Raw genomic sequence first — 20,667 nt, 5'->3', positions numbered from 1 at the left:
CACTTAAACCCATTGTTCTCACACTTAATTATTATTAACTGGGAATTAAGCTTTGTGATGAATAACTCTAGTATCCCTTTGCCCTTTAAATAGAGCTAGCTAGTAAGTGCTTGAGAAATGGATAAAAAACCAAAAAAGATTGGGAATGTACAAATACTAAAGCCATTAATTCATGATACAACCAGCGTACATTTACGCAACTCATTGATTGTTGGTTCGTTAAAGATCGAATCAGACTCATGGTTGCTTGGTGGTCCATTGGTTTTGGATGTTTCAGTTAGATACCCCAACTTGTAACCTAAAATAGACATGGGAATATGTAGATATCAATCATGTAGGTCTTGGTTCAAAGTGTTACTCCTCTATTTTATTCTTGAACAATTCACTTTTGCATGGATGTTCCTATTGTTAAGAATTATGTTCTTGTAATACTTTTATTTTATTTTTTTTACCAGGATTCGAAGAACAACGTCAGTGATTAGTTCCCTTAGAAAATTCAGAGGATCGATCCAACTGCCAAGAGCCAGCGGATGCCTGGAATACTCCTCAACTTTCTTGGTGATGTGCAATTTAATGTATCGTATACCCAAAACGATAAGATCCGTCATTTTCATAGAACAAAACCCTTTCTTGATATGCAAAAAATAATAATTTTTTAGATACCCATGAATTTTTCTTCTAGATAAGCTACTCGCCTTCACTCTGTATATCTTCTAGTTATCATCTGCTTGACATAAAAAGTTTGAATTCAATTAAGATCTCACAAAACTAAATTCTTATCTAAATGAGGATTAGTTCATACTTCATACTCAAATACAGATAAGTATGATATATGTGAATATACATCACCAATCAAGTACTAGTTTGATTCGGTTTCCATTTACAAACTTACTCATATTCCTATGCCAATTGTTGTGTAACATATTTGGGCAAACAAGTTGCAAACACACCCATCAACCAAACAATATGGGATCTATTCTGTGGTGCCGGATAGGGAAACCGAATATATAATATATGAAGGTCTAGTCTCTAGTGGCCTGTTATAAAGATGGTGGATTTTGCTTTCATATGCTTTTCGATTAATATTCTCTTTTATTTTTATTCTTTAAACCTCTATATAGAGGCCAAATGGGTGACTTCTAGTCATCAAAAACTTTAGCCATAGTACTAAAAGAATGGCTTCTGTGAAAATAGGAAAGACAAATAGACACCAAATGCAATGCAGATGTTTTCCTTGACCTCTTCAGGTACAAGCCAAAGAACTTGTCAAACATAGCACCTAATCATATTAAGAGTTGCGAGTTGATTGATGGCGAATGGGGCGTTGTCGGGTCCACCGTGGCTTGGAACTACCTCATTGGTAATAGATTCAAACTTTGGTACAAGTGTAAAGTGATTTCGCACCTTTTTTATACGTGTTACATATATACATATTACTGTAAACATTGACCTCATAAGTTATTTGAACAATAAGCCTAAAGTTAATTTATGTGTTATAAAAAACAAATTACTGTCATTTGCTTGGACTGCTAATAGTTTTATCTGCTAAGTAGCACGGGAACAGGAACGGGACCAGGATACGGGAAACGACAAAAAATCAAAAATCCAAGATACGGGTATGGCAACGATACGGCAAAAAAGAATATAAAAAAAAATACAAATGTATTAAACAAAGTCATATATATATGTATGTATGTATGTATGTATGTATATATATAGGGGATGGATCATGCGAGAAGTCAAGTTATAGCGAGAAGTGCGAGAAATCAATCTGAACCATTGATTAACATTGGCTATGTGTAAGCAATGGATTAAATTGGTTAAGGTAACTAGTAATTATGAGGATACCAATTTACCAAGAATTTAATCAATAAGGGTAGTTAGGTCTTTGATTTGTGGAGTGTTTAAAGTGTAACTTAAATCATTAATACAATTTATTTCTTATTATTACTAAATAATTGAAAGTTACATGTAAATTTTTTAATTGATACTATTAATCAAATTAACGTTAAACAAATATAATTTTAATCAAATACCATAATGTCTTCAATTATATTTTTTCAAATGCAACAAATATCTTGTATTGCCTCACATATTCATATATTGTGTATGTGAAGTCATGAATATGTACGTGAAAATTTTACAACTATAAGCTATTAATATGATATATTATTTATTATATGTACTTTAATGTGAAGAATAAAAAATAAAAAACAGTTCATTTTATACTGTGTAGGGTTTATATGTATTGTGTAGGTGGTATCATGAATGTGTATGTGAAAATTTTACAAATATAGGTTATTAGTGTTATCGGTTATTTATTATATGTAGTTTAATGTAATAAATAAAAGATTATTTTGTATTATGTAAAGTTCATATATATGTACTGTGTAAGTGATATTTTGAATTTTGTATGTGTAACTTATATCGTGTGTAGGTTCATTTATGCACTATATAGGTGGTATTTTGACTTACTTGTGTACTTTTTATCGTATATAGGCTCATGTATGTGCTATGTAGGTTCATAAATTGTATCGTGTATGTGGTATTCTGAATTCTATATGTATAATTTTTATCATGTGTAGGTTCATATATGTACTGTGTATGAGGTATTTCGAATTGTTTACGCATAATTTTTATCGTGTGTAGATTTATTTATATACTGTGTAGGTGATATTTCGAAGTGTGCATGCGCCATTTAGATAAAAATATTGAAATTAAAAATAAAATGAAATAGATGTATATTTGTTTGCTGATAATCTATAAATAGAACAATATCGATTATGGGAATTTGAATTATGAATATATTATAATAAAGTATGGTTAAATTCAAAATTAAAAAAATGGTTGTTTGTTCGTTATAAAAAGAAAATAATAATAAAAACGTAAATTTGTTTATTGGTTTGTGTTGATATGTGTTTTATCTTATGTACGAAAGGTTAGAACACTATGAGGTTGGATCAATTGCAAAAGTGTTAAATGATTATGGAGATAAAGATAAATAAGAATTTTAAAAATTTGTTTTATGTTACTATTCATGAACCTCATAAGTTTGATATGTATTATACTTATTTTAAAATGTTGAATTTCATGTACAGCATATATAAATAATTTCATATTTTAATTGAGTAACCTCTTGCAAATATTTAAGAAAAATAAATATAAATTATTATTTGAAACCTCCTACAACATTTACTAGTTACCATATACACAAATTTGTGGAGATTACAACCATACCCTTCTATATAAATTAAAGATAAAATTAAAAGAAAAATTATGATTGGTTATAATGACTTCTCGCACATCTCTCCCTAAAAACATTTCTAAAATGAACCTAATCCTCTCTATATATATATAGAGGATTAGGTTCATTTTAGAAATGTTTTTAAGGAGAGATGTGCGAGAAGTCATTATAATATATATATATATATATATATATATATATATATTGTTTAAGAATTGAATACATTAGTTAAAATGTAGGGTTACAAATGAAATATACAAACATAGAAAGACTAGATTAAAGAAAAAACACCTTTTTGTGTAAAAGTTTAAATGTTTTAGGGATTAGATTCATACAAGTGAAACATAAAGGGGTTAAATATTAAAAAACCCTAAACTTAGTTTAAACCTAAAAACCTAAAATAAAGTTAATAGCCGTCACATTAAGCTTGTATCTTCTTCCCGTCACATTAAGCTTGTATCTTCTTCCTACTGGTCCGGCGTCGGAATCTCCGTTTCGGAGACTTCAAACACGCAGTACCCAAAGCCCAGATACGTATTACATCCGGTCCCTAATTTTCGGAAACGGCCAGGAAATGTTTCGGCGGCGTTTCGCCGGCGTTTCCGTCCCCGGCGCGTCCCCGGGACGGGGACTCCACCTTCTTTGGTGTTTCGGTGCAACATAGTTTATCGGTGTTTGAATCGTGGTATAGAGGAGTGTGGTACAAAGGTTTAGATTCGGAGAGAGCAACTAAAAAACTCTACTTGAAAATGAAATCGCCTTCAAATTGTCATACGAACCAAACAAATAGAAAATCACATACATTCAAAAACTCAGAATATTCTTGTCACCCGACAGGGACGGCCAATGGCCATACTAGATAAGCTAGGGCTCTAGGCCGAATTTTAAAAAAATATATAGATACGTATTTAATGTATATTAGGTTCATTTTAACAGTTATAAACCAAAACACATCACATGTATAGACATAGGAAGACCGAAAATTCTTAAATATGTGAAATTAGTTTCGATTATCCGTGGCTTTGCATTTACTATATTTAGGGTTTCTTGAATACTTGTAGATGGAAAGCCACAAGCTTCCAATCAACTTCTCGAAGCGGTAGATGAAAAAAACAAATCGATCACCTACACGGCGTTTGGAGGAGATCTGATGCAAGCTTACAAAAGCGTAAAAGCAATCATTCGTGTTGAGCCGAAAGATCATCAAAGCAGCTTGGTGACATGGACGGTCGAGTACGAGAAGGTTAGCGAAGATATTCCTGACCCGGACTCACTTCTTGATCTTGCTTATAAGATTACCAAAGATGTTGAGGCTCGCCAGTTCTAATAATCTTGATCCGGATGAATCGAAGTGATCATATCGATGGTGAAATCCATCTACAAGAAGTATAAATAATTGAAGTTTATGATAATGGTTTGTAAAATAGGTATTGTGGTTTCGGTTTTATGTTGTTTGAAGATAATGCTTAATTGCTTGCATGTGAATGCATGGGCTTCAACCTTAAGAATGTGTGACACGAATAAACTTGGTATAAGTTGTATAATGCTAGCTTGTGAAATGAATTTGAAAAATAATATATACATAAATGTAATCTTATGACCAACTTCTTTACTAGTTAAACTGTTAGTCTAGTTATCCAATCGTTTGTTAGAAGAAAAATCATCGAAAATGAATTTGATCGACTTCCTCACAAGGTTTGGAAGACCTATACTGAATTAGGGTGAGCGAATTAGATAGAATTTGCTAACCTTACATCTTTATGATGGCATAGTTGAAGATAACTCAGTTGGTTAAAGGGGCGTAAGATTTGGAACAATAACCTAGAGGTCGTGGGTTTGAAACCGATCCTAAGCGACAATCGCCTAGCCATTGAATGAGATTGATTTACCTCTCACGTGATGGGCCTGAGGCGGTCTGGCGTGGGTCATTTCATGTTCAGAACAACACGTTTTCAAACAATAGTTGAAGATATATAGGACTTTGTGGATGCTTTACGTTGTAATAGAGCCTTAATTACACTTCCCCATAATTACGTTGGCCTCTATATCAGAGGCATCTCAGAGAAACATAAAAAACAAGTATTAACACCCCGCGTTGCGGCGGGGTTTAAAACGTTTATTTGAAACAATTATTGTATAGTGAATAAATATGAGTCGTGATTTAGACAACTAAAGACGTAAATTTGAAACATGCATCCCACCAATCATACACAATTGACATTTCCATAGCTGTTAAACCGTAAAAACCATAAACTAAAAAAAAAAAATACCAAATAGAAAGGGAAGATAAAAAAGGAAAAACCTTTGGGATATATTTTTATTTGTGGTTGTACTCGAAATACATGGTTGATGGGTGCAACTTGAAGTAGAAACACTTGTTTTCTTTAAATATGTAAAAAAAGACATGGGAAGAAGTAGAAACATAGCTTGCATCCAAACTCGATATAAAAATATGAAGTTGATGTACAACTAATGATACACGCTAGGGTTGAAAATTGTATATATATAAATTTTCGGGCCGAAGGCAAAAAAACCTTTGGGCCTTAAGTAAAAAGGTTTATTTTGTTAGGTTTAAACAATTAAATTTTTAAATGAGCATACTTAGTTATAATTTGAGTTGTGAAAAAAAATATATTTATAAAAGTATGCTTACATGAGCTGAGTAATTGGATTTAAACATTAAAATACATTTTTTTTCATAAAAATATATATATATAAAAAATTGGGCTTGGCGTTGTGATCGGGCCGGGGGCCGTCAACCACCCTGTCCTCCTATTCAAGCCGGCCATATCAAGGATATGACTCATTCCAATCGTCTTTTCTCATTTTTGTTTCCATTTGCTTTTTTGCGCTTCAATTTGTTCGTTTGAAAAGTATCGCTTCTGTTTTCACTAAACTGGGCTAACTGTGACTGGTGAGCTTTTGTTTTCACTGAATATGACTATTAGGAACTAGTGGGATACTTAAGGAGGCGTGGGTCCCTCAAATTAGTATTGTTTTACTCGTTGTGGTTTTCATTTGTTCGTTTGGGCTTCCATGTGTCTGTTAGAAAAGCACTGCTTATAATTTCACTGAACTGGGCAAGCAACGATCGGTTAACTTTTGTTTTTCACTGAACGGGGCTATCAGGGACTCATTATATGATCAAGGAGGTGAATCTATCGTTCTAGCCTTCTTTTGTTCGTTGTGGTTTCTATTTGTTCGTTTAGGCTTCCATTTGTTCGTTTGAAAAGTGTGGCTTCTTTTTTCACTAGACGAGGCTAGTAGTGACTAGTGGACTTTTGTTTTCACTGAACGAGGCTGGAGTTGTAGGATAATCAAGGAGGGGAGACCCTCATTCTAGTCTTCTTTTGCTCATTGTGGTTTCCATTTGTTTGTTTGGGCTTCCATGTGTTTGTTTGAAAACTACCGCTTTTGTTTTCACTGATTTGGTCTAGCATCGACTGGTGGGGTTTTGTTTTAACTGAATGGGGCTATCAGGTACTCATGGGATGATCAACGAAGGGAGTCCCTTATTCTAGTCTTTTTTTTTACTTATTATGGTTTTCGTTTGTTCGTTTGGGCTTCCATTTGTTATTTTGAAAAATGCCACTTCTGTTTTCACTTAATCGAGCTAGAAGCGACTCGTGAGCTTTTGTTTTCACTGAATAGGGCTATGAGGGACTCGTGGGATGATTAAGGATGAGAGTCCCTTATTTTAGTCTTCTTGTACTCATTGTGGTTTCCATTTGTTCATTTGGGCGTCCATTTGTTCGTTTGCTAAAGTCGCTACTGTTTACAATGAACAGAGCTAGTAACAAATGGTGGGTTTTTTTTACACTGAACTGAGATATCTAGGACTCGTGGGATTATTAAGGAGGTGATTCCCTCATTCAAACATTATTTTACTAGTTGTGGTTCACATTTGTTCGTTTCAGCTTCCATTTGTTCGTTTGAAATGTCCGTTTTCACTAAACCAGGCTAGCTGCGAGTGATAGGCTTTTGTATTCATTGAACGAGGCTATCAGGGACTCGTGTGATGATATGGAGGTGATGTAACATCTAGGAAAAACCTATATTTATTTTGGGTTAACGTTGCCAATTTTGAAAAGTTGAAGGATTAAAAATAAATTCAAAGGCAAGTAAAGGGAAGAATGAGATAAAGAAAAAACAAAGCATTCTTATGTTAAGGAAATAAGAAAAATCCATCCCATATGGAAAGATGGAAGAAAAGGTAAGCATTCCACATGTGTATAAATAAGGAAAATATACTTTCATCCCACATAGAAACAAACAAAGAAATGGAAGCTCTTTATAAGGAAGCAAGTTTTCATAAAAATGTTTTAATGTGGCTAACCACTCTCCATAGTCCTAGCAGAGGGTGCGAAGCACCCGATGCGCACGCGTATGGACTCGGACACGGACTCGGACTAGGGCGATGGGCGTTTTGATGGCGCACTCGCACGCTCGCATCGCCGCGAGCCGCATAAGGGCCGCTTTAGTATTTTTGGAAGATTGAAGTATGATCAAGAAGTGGCAAGTTATCAAAGACGTGGGACTAAAAATAAAAATTTGAATTCTGGAACCCATCGCGCTACGCGATGAGCCCAGCCTCAAGACCATCACGCTACGCGACGGCCTGTGATGACGCCGCAACACGTGTCGCGATCAGGGGACACGTGGCAGACGCTAGGGCTGAGTCAGCAGCCACGCGTCGTTTCTCTGACATCACGCTACGCGATGGCTTAAGACAATGGACCATCGCGCTACGCGATGGATCCCAAATTCGGCTATAAAAGGGAAGGCTCACGACATTTCATCTCCAACACATTTTCACACACTAGCCTCGGTTTGCGTGCCGACCTCGTGGAACATGCCAAGCTCCGAAGCTCTGACGGTTTAAGCAGTAGTACGCGATATAGAGTAGAGATGCCGCTCGATCAATCTTAGATAACTAACTCCGAATACCCATACGAGGTAGGGGTTCTGTTTAAATATTATTTTATTATTATTATTTTAATGGCTTAGGCCATAGTCGGGGGTATAGCCCAAACCTTGATCATTGTTAAGTATAATATAACTTTTCATAAGCAAAGGTTATAGTTAAATTATTGTTTCTTCATGATTAAGAAACGTAATCATTTACAGGCAAAGGGTATAGTTAACATAGTATTTCTTAATGATTAAGAAAGATACTATTCATTCACACAGGTTATAGATAAAGTAATGTCTCTTCTTGAATAAGAAACCTGGTATAAATGTTTCTTCCTGAAGAAGAAACCTGGGATATAATTAATAAATAAACAAAGGGACTAAATGTCCACATGTTTTGTACAAATAAATTATCAAGGTTACAGCTATACAAAACAGACTACGAGGTCTGAAGCTAGATCGTTGATCTAGATATTTATACAAATGTTATACTCGTAAAATAGGTCCGAGATAACAGCCAATCAATCAATCTGAAAGCTGAAAACAGAAACATGAATCAGTAACAGAAACTGATTTACAGATAGGGGTCAGTAACCGAAACTGATCAACATACAGGAATCAGTATCAGAAACTGATTACAATTATAACAGGTGAATACGCCCTAAACTTTTACAACTCTTTTAGAGTCTGAACTGTTTACATAGGATTTACGAATCCTTAAAACTTGGTGCGCCAATAATGAGAAACGGGCATACTCAAATTAAGAGTATACATGTGTCTGGATCCATACATACATGGTGACTCGGATTTCCCCGAGGCCATGCATATCATCAAACATGACTCTGGTAGTCTACGGGACTAATCAGAGAAATGATATTGTGTATATGATTAATTGTACATGTACTTAGGGTAATTGTAACCCAATTGAGTTGGGTGCCTAATGAGTATTGTCACAAAGGTATTGTTATTGTCTACACACTGGTATTATTAAGTCAGCGTCATTCACCGGCTGTGTGCTGACATATTTTTCCACCACATTTCAAGGAACTATAAAGAATAGAACTGACAGACAGGAACTGATAGAAGATTGGAGACATAGTCATTAGAAGTGATCTGATGGCTCAGATATTTTAGTTAAATATTGTAAAGAATCATATTTTGAAATAACAGGTATTGAAATAATAAAACGGGTATTCTGACCCGACATTTTATAAATGAATATTTTATTAAAAGGCTTCCGCTCATATTTTGTCAAATATTGAAATGGGTAATTGAACTCATTATTTTATATAAATAAAAGACTTCCGCAAATAACCCGCAACTCTGATATATTTTCAAAACCGGATACCAACTAACGGGCGTCGCACACAGGCCCTAAGTCGAGGTGTGACAGGTGAGTCCATCATTCTAGTCCTCTTTTACTCGTGTTAATTCCATTTGTCCGTTTAGGCTTACATTTGTTCATTTGAAAAGTGTCGCTTCTGTTTTTACTAAGCGAGGCTAACAACGACTGGTGGACTTTTATTTCACTAAACGAGGCTACCAGGGACTCATGGGATGATTAAGGAGGCGACTCCCGCATTCTAGTCTTTTTTTTTATTGTCATGTTTTCCATTTGTTCGTTTAGACTTTCATTTGTTCGTTTGAAAATTATAGCTTTATTTGTTCATTGTTCGGGCATCGGGGCATAGCAGCCACTGGTGGACTTTTGTTTTCACTGAATAGAGCTATCAGGGAGACATGGGATGATAAAGGATAGGAGTCTCTCATCTATTCTTCTTTACCTCATTGTGGTCTCCATTTGTTCGTTGGGCTTCCATGTGTTTGTTTGAAAATTACCGCTTCTAATTTCACTAAAATGGGCAAGCAACGACTGGTTGACTTTTGTTTTCACCAAACGGGTATATCAGGGACTCATTGTACGATCAAGGAGGTGACTCTCTCCTTATAGTCTTCTTTTGTTCGATGTGGTTTCATTTGTTCATTTGGGCTTTTATTTGTTCATTTTAAAAATGTCACTTCTGTTTCACTTAACTGAGCTAGCAGCGACCCGTGAGCTTTTGTTTCGGCTATGAGGGACTCGTGGGATGATTAAGGATGCGAGTCCCTCATGCTAGCTTTCTTTTACTCATTGAGATTTTCATTTGTTCGTTTGGGCTTCCATTTGTTTGTTTGATAAGTGTCGCTTTTGTTTTCACTTAGCAGGTCTAGCACCGAATGGTGAATTTTTGTTTTCACTTAACAGGGCTATATGGGACTCATGGGACGATTTAGGAAGTGAGTCTCTCATTCTAGTCTTATTTTACTCGTTGTGGTTTCCATTTGTTCGTTTAAGTTTTCATTTGTTCATTCGAAAAGTGTCGCTTCTGTTTTCGTTGAACTGGTTAGCTGCGACCGGTGGGTTTTGTTCACTGAACGGAGCTATCAGGGACTCGTGGAATGATTATGGATGTTAGACCCTCATTCTAGTCTTCTTTTACTTATTGTGGTTTCTATTTGTTCATTTGAAAGTATAGCTTCTGTTTTCACTTAACGGAGCTAGCAGCGACTAGTGGAATTTTAGTTGGTTTTCAAGAAAAACAAACCGGTGTACTTGTCGGCTCGTTGTCAATTGGGTGGTCCGGTCCTGTCCGGTTTTAATAACGTTAATACTTATGCTCACACCAAAAATAAAATGTAGATGGAGTAAAAAACCTCGGGATCGATCTACTTAATTGTTAAAGCTTGGACTTTGTAAAACTTGTATAATGAGCTTTAATTTTTATTTTTTGTTTTTTTATTGTTTATTTTTAGATTTTTGGACGTCTTGTTCACGTTTGCACCCAACTTTGAATATGTATAGATTATTGCTAAAATAATAACTAGTTGGATTAGTATAAACGTAAATTCTTTTGAATATTTCGCTATGTATATTATTCTAAAAGTTTTGGGACAATTTCTAGAATATTCATAAACTAACCAGATATAATTACTTGTTCGCAAGAATGCAACTCAAAGGAATTGACTCTTCCTCGACCAGGATGGGGCGTTGATGAGGCCAAAATTATATATAAATATTATAAATATTTTCTATATTTTTGAATAGCTTTATGGTTGTTTTTTACTGAATTATACCCTTAGATAATTCATAACTAATTCATATTTAAATTTTTAAAAGTTTCGAAAAAAAAAAACTAGTTAAAAGTAATAACACAAGTCAACAATAATAATAACTCTTTAAATGATTATAAGTCGTTTACAAGTGTGTAGTAATTTGATCAGATTGTTAAATATATACTACATAATATGATGACTAAATAACTTAAATGGTGCTACAGGTTCTTCTAGAAAGAAACTGTCAAAAGGGGTGCAAGTAAAACAAAATTTAAGGAATTCAAAATTATTATTTCTTGCATTCAAAAGAAATACGTTGAGTAGTTGAAAGACTTTTATAATATAAGTACCTATGGTGAAATTCAAGAGACAAAATAGAGAAGTGGGCTCTGTGTGGGCCACCACTAAATTAAAGAGGCGGTGGAACTTCTTGGTCATGATGGAATTAATTCAAAGGGGGGATTCTACACACATATATATATATATATATATATATAATATAAAAGGGGGAGACGGCTGGAAGTCAACAAGTTTTTCCTTGTTTTGGTCGACGAATAGAAAAGAGGAAAAGTAGTTTGGTTCAAGCATCGAGCGTCCGGGTTTAACACTGACTCATCCAAGAATCCTTATTAATCGGTTTGAATTTATTATTTTTGTCATAAACTTATTGTTTGAACCTATTTATTATCTTTTGGTCTTAAGTATGGTTGTTGGTTAAACCCTTAGACTGCCTAGGTTATGATGAACCTACTTTGATGTTTTGTTTTGACTTAGGATTATTTATTGTTATGGTTTTTATGGTTTAGTAAAAGATTTACTTATATTAAATTGATGCATATGGATACTTAGGATTGTTTGATTAGTTTTATTCTATAGTTTTCCTTGATTATTGTTTGTCATATGATAGGTTGCTATTAGGTCAATTACTTTGTGTTATTGATTATTTTATGATTGATTTCATGATAAGGTCATATGAATAATATTGTCAAATAAACCTAAGTGTGCTGCTAACCTAAAATCTGTAAAGTGCTATGTTATTGACAGATCTTTATTATTTAATCTTGCTAGATTTAGTTCTCCGTAAGGAGTCCGTCTAGGGTTGATTATTTATTATTGTCTATTAAATCAATTAAATATTTTGAATTACCTTTGATTTCCGCACTGTAAGGTAGGATTTCGTATAAAGAAACTAGATCATAATTGCTTAGGTGACCGTAAGGGAACTTGATTTTTAATACTGGTGGGCGCTAAAATTTATTAGAAACCCATAGGTGTCTTCTTGAGAAGGGTCAGGGGTCCTGTTCGGGTTTTCTTTTAAGTGTCTATTTTACGATCCCAGTCCATAACTAAATATTTTCCCAGGTTAAGTCATAACTGAAATTTAGGGGATTCTAGCCTAGGTAGTTTTCTCATCATCATCTTATTTAAATCACAAACCTTTGCTTTCGTTTAAATTACTAGTTTTCTTAATTAGTTTTAAATTAGTATTTTAAATAAAACCCCCCCAAACAAATATAATTAATAAGTAATTTAATACTATAATTTAAAATAGTATTGCAAATTAGTATAATTTAAATTATTTAAAATACTAATTTAATACTATAATTTAGTATTAAATTAGTATTCAACTGTCGGGCTATATCACCAATGCTCGACATGCAAAAAACCATTGGTGATATAGCCTGACAGTTGAATGAAAGACCCCCGAGACAGTTTTCAGGTTTTATTCAGCAGAATCCGGTCGCTCAAATAAAGACGATTACTACTCGTAGCGGCAGGGTTTTGGGTCCCGAGGTGTGAAGGAATAAGGTTGAAGTGGAAGAAGAGGAGGTGATGGATGAAGAGATCGAGATGGAAGTACCGGGTAAAGTGCAAAACACCGCACCAGTTGCACCGCCAGTAGAGAAGAATCCGGTTGAAGTCCGGCCATCACCTTTGATTGACCATGCTCGTATCCCATATCCCGCTCGCGTGAAACACCAGAAGTATACGCGGGAGTATGGGCACTTTCTTGATATGTTCCGATAGTTAAAGATTAACCTCCCGTTCATTGAAGCCCTACAACACATGCCAAAATACGCGAAGTTTTTGAAGGACCTGTTGAAGAGGAAAGATAGGTTGGGAGAGGTGTCATCGATTCCCTTTATGGGAGATTGTTCGGCGGTAGTGTTGAACCGCGTACCCGAGAAGTTGTCAGATTCGGGCGTGTTTACGATTCCGTGTTTGTTTGGTAGTGATGCGATGAGCCATGCATTGGCAGATTTGGGCGCGAGTATTAATTTGATGTTGTATTCTTTGTACGAGAAGTTGGAGTTAGGCGAGCTCACACTGACTCACATGTCTTTATCGTTAGCCGATCGTTCGGTTAAGTATCCGCGAGGTATTATTGAGAACTTGCTAGTGAAGGTGGATAAGTTCGTGTTCCCTGTAGATTTTGTGGTGCTTGACATGGAGGCCGACGAGAAGGTTCCCATTATTCTTGGTCGTCCGTTCTTACGTACTGCAAAGGAGCTTATCGATGTGTGTGATGGGAAGATCACGCTTAGGGTTGGTGATGAGAATGCTACTTATGATGTCGCGAGGTAGATGAAGCATCCGAGTGATCAAGATGATTTCAGTGGTCCATGCCATTCGGTTTATTTTATTAACTCTTTTATTGCAGGTATGGATAAATGCTTTGATTACATTTATGGTACGGATCTCGTGGGAAGTAATGGTTTGGACGACTGTGACGATTTCGTTGAGGATGATTTGTGTGAGAACGATTCGGTTTGTGATGAGTTGGCTGAGATTTCGGGTTTGCCCGAGATGATAGAGGTGAATGAGATTAGTTGCGAGAGTGAGGCGTTCTCTGAGAAGAAACCTGTAAGGCCCCGTTCTCGGTAACCCTACTTTGGCGTTCGATTTACTCATAAACACAGTTCTAAAATCAGAGTTAATTAAAACTTTCGCGAAATAATTTAACATTCGCCATCATATTACAAAAACGGCAATTATTTTCTCAAACAAAGTTGAATTGCCTTAACATAACATCACAATTCATAACACTTCTATTCCAAGATGCCAGTCTCTCCAGTCCCTGCCATGTGTCACTCCTCACGCCAGCTGCCTCAGCCTATTTGCCTGCGTGCATACTAAAAGTCAGCTAGGCTGAGTGAGTTCTAGTTTAACAGTTTACAAGATTATTCTTACACATTCTTTCATTTACATACAAATATTATTTTTACTACTCTTACATTATTCTTACACATTCTTACAAACATACAATTATACATACATTCTTGCACAGATATTATAAGGGTCTGCCACCCGACTTCTTGCACAGATATTATAAGGGTCTGCCACCCGACTTCTTGCACCGATATCGTAGAGTCGGCCACTCTATTCTTGCCCAGGTATTAGAAGGGCCTGCCACCCTGACTCTTACTATTCTTACTCAGGTATTAGAAGGGCCTGCCACCCTGACTCTTACTTCACATTCCTTCTAGATTCTTACAAACATGTTAAGTTAAACAACTAACATATACAATTTCTAACCTCTTTCTTTCATTCTTACATTAATCATTTGCATTAATCACATAGATATATATCTTTCTTTCATTCTTGCATTAATCATTCACGTTAAGCACATAAGTATATATGTTACTATTCTTACAAGTATGCACACAGCCCCGAAACCATCTCAAAGAGAAATGGGGCTAGAACTCACCTGGAGACGATTTCTCTCACCGTCACTAGTAATGCCCTTCCTTAGCTGTGCACGGCTAACTGTACAATATATTAAGCGCATCAATTATCCATTACTGCTACTTCTTACATCTAAGTTAATTAAACCCGCAACTAACGGGGGTCCGAGGACATCGCCCCTGGTAGCGGGGTCTAGGGGCGGCAACCCCTATCAAGGTCTAAGGGGCAGAGCCCCTGGCTGGGGTTGAGCTGGAATTTCGTTTCGCATGACTTTTTCGCTTCGCATTACTTTTTCACTTCGCATGAAGCCTTTTTCGCTTCGCGTGGTCATGCGATGACAAATCCTTATTTCGCTTCGCATGGTCATGTGATGCGAAATACTTATTTCGCTTCGCATGGTCATGCGATGCGAAGTCGACTTATGCGAAAATAACCTTCTTTTCATTACTTTTGACATTTTAAGCCAAATTGCTCCGTGACTCATCCTTAGGACTCAGTTTTTACCCTTTTTATGGGTTTTTGGTCGTACCAACTTTGTATACCCGTGTTTTATGAGGTCCGAACATCACCTTTTTTGTTCTATATCATACCCGTGAGGTTATTACTCACCAAGTTTATGTTTTTCTTACATCTTACAACCCGATCTACTAAGATATCGATTTGCATGTCGAAATCAACCACAAAACTTAACCTTGTTGGCCAAAACTCACCTTTGGCTTCGGGTTCGGTTCGGATCTGGACAACTCAAGGATCTGGACGTGTTCTTGTTGTTTGAAGACACTTGAACGCCAAGATCTTCCTTACTTTAGCCCGAATTCGGATTCGGATTCGGGTCTTGAGAGAGAGTATGTGTGTGTGTTCTAGGGAGTGTGTGTGTGTGTTGTGGGATGAAAATGGTGAAAGGATGGGGGGATGGACTTATATAGAGGGCTATGGACCCCACCACCCACTTCCGTTACCAAACCCAATCCTTATCCAAACACTTAACATACGACTAATTTAACGACACACAGTTAACAACAAAACTTTCCGTTATTTATTATTTAACAAAAGTTAGATGTTACAAAACCCGCTCCGTTGGAATTGAAAGTACTCCCGTCACACTTGGAGTATCGTATCTTGATGAGGGCTCGAACTTTCCCGTTAATGTATCATCCAAGCTGACGGAAGAACAGAAGTCAAAGTTGATAGACGTGTTGAAGTTGCATAAAGAGGCGATTGCATGGAGACTTTCCGATATTCAAGGTATTAGCCCCGCTTATTGCACGCACTGGATTCTAATGGAGGATGAGTACAAACCGATGGTGCAACCGCAAAGACATCTTAATCCGAATATGCAAGAAGTTGTGAAGAAGGAGGTATTGAAGTTGATGGACGCCGGGATGATTTACCCGATTTCCGACTCTCCATGGGTGAGCCCGACCCAAGTTGTTCCAAAGAAGGGAGGTATGACTGTTGTGATGAACGAGAAGAATGAGCTTATCCCTTCGTGTACAGTTACCAGTTGGCGTGTATGTATTGATTATCGGAGATTGAATGATGCCACCCGGAAGGATCACTTCCCGTTGCCGTTTATTGATCAGATGTTAGAGCGTTTGGCAGGTCAGCAGTTTTATTGTTTTCTTGATGGTTTTTTGGGTTATTTCCAAATCCCCATTGCACCGGAAGACCAAGAGAAGACAACTTTTACATGTCCGTATGGCACATTTGCGTACCGTCGCATGCCGTTTGGGCTATGTAACGTTCCGGTTACTTTTCAGCGTTGTATGATGGCCATCTTTCAGGATATGATAGAGACGTCCATGGAGGTGTTTATGGATGATTTTTCGGTTTACGGAAATTCTTTCGATCAGTGTTTGGCTAATCTTGAGAAGATGTTGAAGAGGTGTATTGAGACGAAGTTAATGCTGAATTGGGAAAAATGACATTTTATGGTGACTGAAGAGATTGTGTTGGGACATAAGATCTCGAGAGACGGTATTGATGTGGATCGGGCAAAGATTGATACTATAAGTAGACTCCCTCCACCGAAGAATGTGAAGGCGATTAGTGGTTTCTTGGGCCATGCGGGGTTTTATCGGCGATTTATCAAAGAATTTTCCAAAATTACCCGCCCGATGACCCGACTCCTTGAGAAAGATGTACCTTTTGTATTTGATGATGAGTGTTTGAAGGCGTTCACGTCTTTGAAAGAAAAGCTCGTAAGTGCTCACATTCTTTGTTCTCCCGATTGGAGCTTGCCGTTTGAGCTTATGTGTGATGCTAGTGATTATGCGGTTAGAGCAGTTTTGGGGCAAAGGCGAGATAAACATTTTCACCCTATTTATTATGCTAGCAAGACGTTGAACGATGCTCAAGAAAACTACACCACCACCGAGAAGGAGCTTTTAGTCGTTGTTTTCGCATTTGACAAGTTCCGCTCGTATCTTGTGCTTTCGAAGACCACCGTTTTCACTAATCATGCAGCTTTACGTTTTCTCTTTCAAAAGAAAGACGGGAAACCTCTTCTGATACGGTGGATTCTTCTGCTTTCCGAGTTTGACATCGAGATCAAAGATAAGACGGGTGCAAAGTACATAGCGGCCGATCATTTATCCCGTCTAGAGGACCCGAGGAGAGAAGAGTTGCGTGAGGAGGAGATTGGAGATACATTCCCTCACGAGTCGATTGATTTTGTTTCTGCTGAGAAGCAATGTATGCCATGGTTAACTGATTTTGCAAATTATTTGGCTAATGGTTTTGTGTTAGAGGGTATGACTACGCAACAAAAGAGGAAGTTCTTTAGGGATATGAATAGGTATGTGTGGGATGACCCGTTTTTGTTTAAAATTGGTGGTGATCGGATTCTGAGGAGATGTGTGACGAAAGAGGAATGTTGGGATATTCTTAAGCATGTTCATGAAGGGTTGGCTGGAGGTCATCATGGTGCGCATGCTACCGCGCAAAAGGTGTTTGATAGTGGATTCTATTGACCGACAGTTGTTAAAGATGCTGAGAAGTAATATTTCTTCCAAGAATGAGATGCCTCAAAACCCCATACAAATTCTTGAAATCTTTAATGTTTGGGGCATCGACTTCATGGGACCATTTCCCACATCGAATGGTAATAAGTATATTCGGGTGGCGATTGATTATGTGTTGAAGTGGGTGGAAGCCCAAGCGTTGGCTACAAATGATGAACGAGTTGTTTTGAGGTTCCTCTAGAAGTTGTTTACTCGTTTCGGTACTCCGAGAGCTATTATTAGTGATCGGGCACCCATTTTTGTATTATCGTCATGGAGAAAGCGTTAGCTCGTTATGGGGTTACTCATCGTACCTCTATCGCCTATCACCCTCAAACGAATAGAAAGAAGTTAGATGATGCGTTGTGGGCAATCCGGACCGCGTACAAGACTCCGTTAGGTACTACACCGTTTATGCTTGTTTATGGCAAGTCTTGTCATTTGCCGGTAGAGTTGGAGCATCGAGCTTATTGGGCATTGAAGACGGTGAATGTCGATCTTACTGAGGCCGCAAGGAAAAGATACTTTCAGATTCATGAGTTGGAGGAGCTTCGGGATGCAGCATATTCCCGATCGTTGAACATCAAAGAAAAGACGAAAGCTTTACACGATCGGCGTTTGAAAGACGGCAAAGAGTTCAAGAAAGGCGATAAGGTACTGTTATTTAATTCTCGTTTGAAGTTGTTTGCAGGAAAGTTGAAATCGAAGTGGTCGGGACCGTATTTGGTGAAAGAAGTTTTCCCGTATGGAGTGGTGGAGTTAGAGAACCCGGATAATAGAACGTCTTGGAAGGTAAACGGTCTCGCTTAAAGCACTATTTTGGAGGACCAGAGGAATCAATCGAGAGGGAGGACACTCCCCTCGATCCGTCGCACTAATTTTTCACACGTGGTTCTTAAGTGAAAACTCAAGTGTAGAGTTTGTATATTCTTTCTTATTTTTACTTCTATTTTATTTTTATTTTTCCTTGAGTCACTAACGTAGTTTTTTTTGTAGTTTTTATTTGTTTTTAAGTTTTGAAGGAAGATAGTGTGAGAGAGAAGATCCCCTTGAAGTATAATGCAACATTCAAGTGTGGGGATGGAGCAGCAGGAGCCGTATACTTTTCTGATTATTTATTTGCTGCTTTTATTCATGTTTATTAGTTTGGTTGGTTGGTCTGGTTACGTACTTTGAATGATTATATCTATCAAAATGATAAGATGATTTTTAGATATTGTTCGTGTTGTTACCGCTTCCGTTCGTGTACGAGAGAAGAAGATACTGGTTGTTGAGCATGTTCGGAGATGGAGGACATTTTTGGAAGAAGAATTTAAGCATGATACTTCATTCGCATATTACCAGCTAAGTCTTTTCCTTTTTACTTCGTTTTTAGTTTTTAATTTTTAGCTTTGTTTATTTTTGTATTTTTAGGTTTTGTTTGTTTTTAATTTTTGAGTCGTGTTTCCGTCCCTGCATTTAGGACAATGCAAATTTTAAGTGTGGGGATATGAACACATGTTTTTAACTTGTTTTGTTTATATTTATCTATAAAGAAAAGTTTTGAAAAATGTCATTGATTTTGTTTCTTTTTGCGTATAAATGGGAGAAGAGGATACTTATCGGGAATCGGTTTTTCAAACTACTAATAATAAGATATAATTAAAGAACACGCACTTAACTTGGGATGTGTCGGTAGGCTCAGCCTTGAGAATGAAAGGGCAGTTTAATAGTTGGTTTTAAACGATATAATATGATTTTTAGTGGGAAATATGTTGAGTCTGTATAAAATACGAGATGAAAGGTCGGCCATACTCAAGCCTCATTTTTAGTTTGATTTTAGAAAAGTGTTGGGCTATATTTGTGGTTTATGCTTGTATTTTGGGCTTAAGTCGGGTATATTATGTAAACCGAGAACTCCATGGTTCTCGGTGGGCTTTGGGCTTTTGTTGGGCCAGTGTGCTGGCTACCCTATATATATAGATGTCTTTGTATAGGGTTTAGGTTGGGGGAACGGGTGTGATCTTGGCCGTCTAGTTTCATAGACGAGTATTGTAAACATAGTGCTTAAGCACCCGACGTTAATATTAACGTGTGTTTTGAAGCAATTCTTGGTACTGTGTGTTCTATTATAATTATTCTTGAATCGACTTGTGTTGGATTTCTGCACCAACATTGAGATCAGTTAATATCATATTGAAAGATCCTTCCACGGGACTTACAATTGGTATCAGAGCCTTAGACCTATTCAGGCTCGTTATTGTGATATCAACGGATTCAAGATCTATTCGTTTGGTGGTTATGTTGTTTTCCGGCGAGTTTTCTAATCGGAGAAGAGGAAGAAGGTTATTCTTGGTTAGAGATTTGGTCAATCTGGAAACAAATTTGAATTCCATAATTCTCGGGATTCAGTTTGTTGCAAATCTTAATCAATAATTCAGTTCTCGGGTGATTTTGGCAGTTCTCGGCTCCTAAACAAGGGTTTTCGGCTAAAGAGTAGTGTTTTCGGCCAAGGAAATTGGCTCTTGACTTGTTTTAAGGGTTCTCGGCCGTTAAACAAGGGTTTTCGGCTTAAGATCAGTGTTTTCGGCCAAGGAATATTGTTCTCGGTTTAGTCTTGCAGTCTTTGGTCAAATCCTACAGTTTTCGGTCAACATCCGTAATATTTGGTTACAGCCTGCTTTCGGTCACAACAGAATCATGAACTTAGTTGGACCTAATTGACAATTTAAACTTAAAATAAATTAGAAC

General features: G+C 36.9%; 3 protein-coding genes across 3 annotated transcripts; all 3 read left to right on the top strand.

Moving 5' to 3' along the window:
- The first annotated feature begins 117 nt into the window (after positions 1–117).
- On the top strand, positions 118–4,590 carry LOC143534006 (kirola-like). Its single transcript, XM_077028618.1, has 4 exons — positions 118–276; positions 456–470; positions 1,195–1,360; positions 4,306–4,590. The coding sequence occupies exons 1-4, from the start codon at positions 118–120 to the stop codon at positions 4,569–4,571; spliced, it is 606 nt and encodes a 201-aa protein (XP_076884733.1). The 3' UTR covers positions 4,572–4,590.
- Positions 4,591–13,315: 8,725 nt separating this feature from the next.
- LOC143534005 (uncharacterized) lies at positions 13,316–14,134 on the top strand. The gene is made up of 2 exons (XM_077028617.1): positions 13,316–13,799; positions 13,911–14,134. Exons 1-2 carry the CDS (start codon positions 13,316–13,318, stop codon positions 14,132–14,134), a joined length of 708 nt encoding a protein of 235 aa, XP_076884732.1.
- Positions 14,135–16,866: 2,732 nt separating this feature from the next.
- On the top strand, positions 16,867–17,907 carry LOC143534004 (uncharacterized). The gene is made up of 2 exons (XM_077028616.1): positions 16,867–17,211; positions 17,425–17,907. Exons 1-2 carry the CDS (start codon positions 16,867–16,869, stop codon positions 17,905–17,907), a joined length of 828 nt encoding a protein of 275 aa, XP_076884731.1.
- Positions 17,908–20,667: the final 2,760 nt, after the last annotated feature.

This window comes from Bidens hawaiensis, unplaced genomic scaffold (assembly GCF_021521415.1).
Source record: "Bidens hawaiensis isolate Kalapana, Puna unplaced genomic scaffold, B.hawaiensis_p1.1 tig00009970_1, whole genome shotgun sequence".
Classification (NCBI taxonomy): Eukaryota; Viridiplantae; Streptophyta; class Magnoliopsida; order Asterales; family Asteraceae; genus Bidens; species Bidens hawaiensis.
Note: the sequence above shows the minus strand (reverse complement) of the source record. Positions and strands in the feature narration are given on the sequence as shown.

What these genes read in the sequence shown, in the direction of transcription:
- LOC143534006 (XM_077028618.1), top strand. Translation starts at nt 118, where the DNA reads ATGGATAAAAAACCAAAAAAGATTGGGAATGTACAAATACTAAAGCCA. An exon ending in GGCTTGGAACTACCTCATTG is followed by an intron (nt 1,361 to 4,305) that starts GTAATAGATTCA and finishes GAATACTTGTAG; the next exon opens with ATGGAAAGCCACAAGCTTCC.
- LOC143534005 (XM_077028617.1), top strand. Translation starts at nt 13,316, where the DNA reads ATGCCAAAATACGCGAAGTTTTTGAAGGACCTGTTGAAGAGGAAAGAT. An exon ending in GAAGATCACGCTTAGGGTTG is followed by an intron (nt 13,800 to 13,910) that starts GTGATGAGAATG and finishes CTTTTATTGCAG; the next exon opens with GTATGGATAAATGCTTTGAT.
- LOC143534004 (XM_077028616.1), top strand. Translation starts at nt 16,867, where the DNA reads ATGGTGACTGAAGAGATTGTGTTGGGACATAAGATCTCGAGAGACGGT. An exon ending in GTGATGCTAGTGATTATGCG is followed by an intron (nt 17,212 to 17,424) that starts GTTAGAGCAGTT and finishes CTCTTTCAAAAG; the next exon opens with AAAGACGGGAAACCTCTTCT.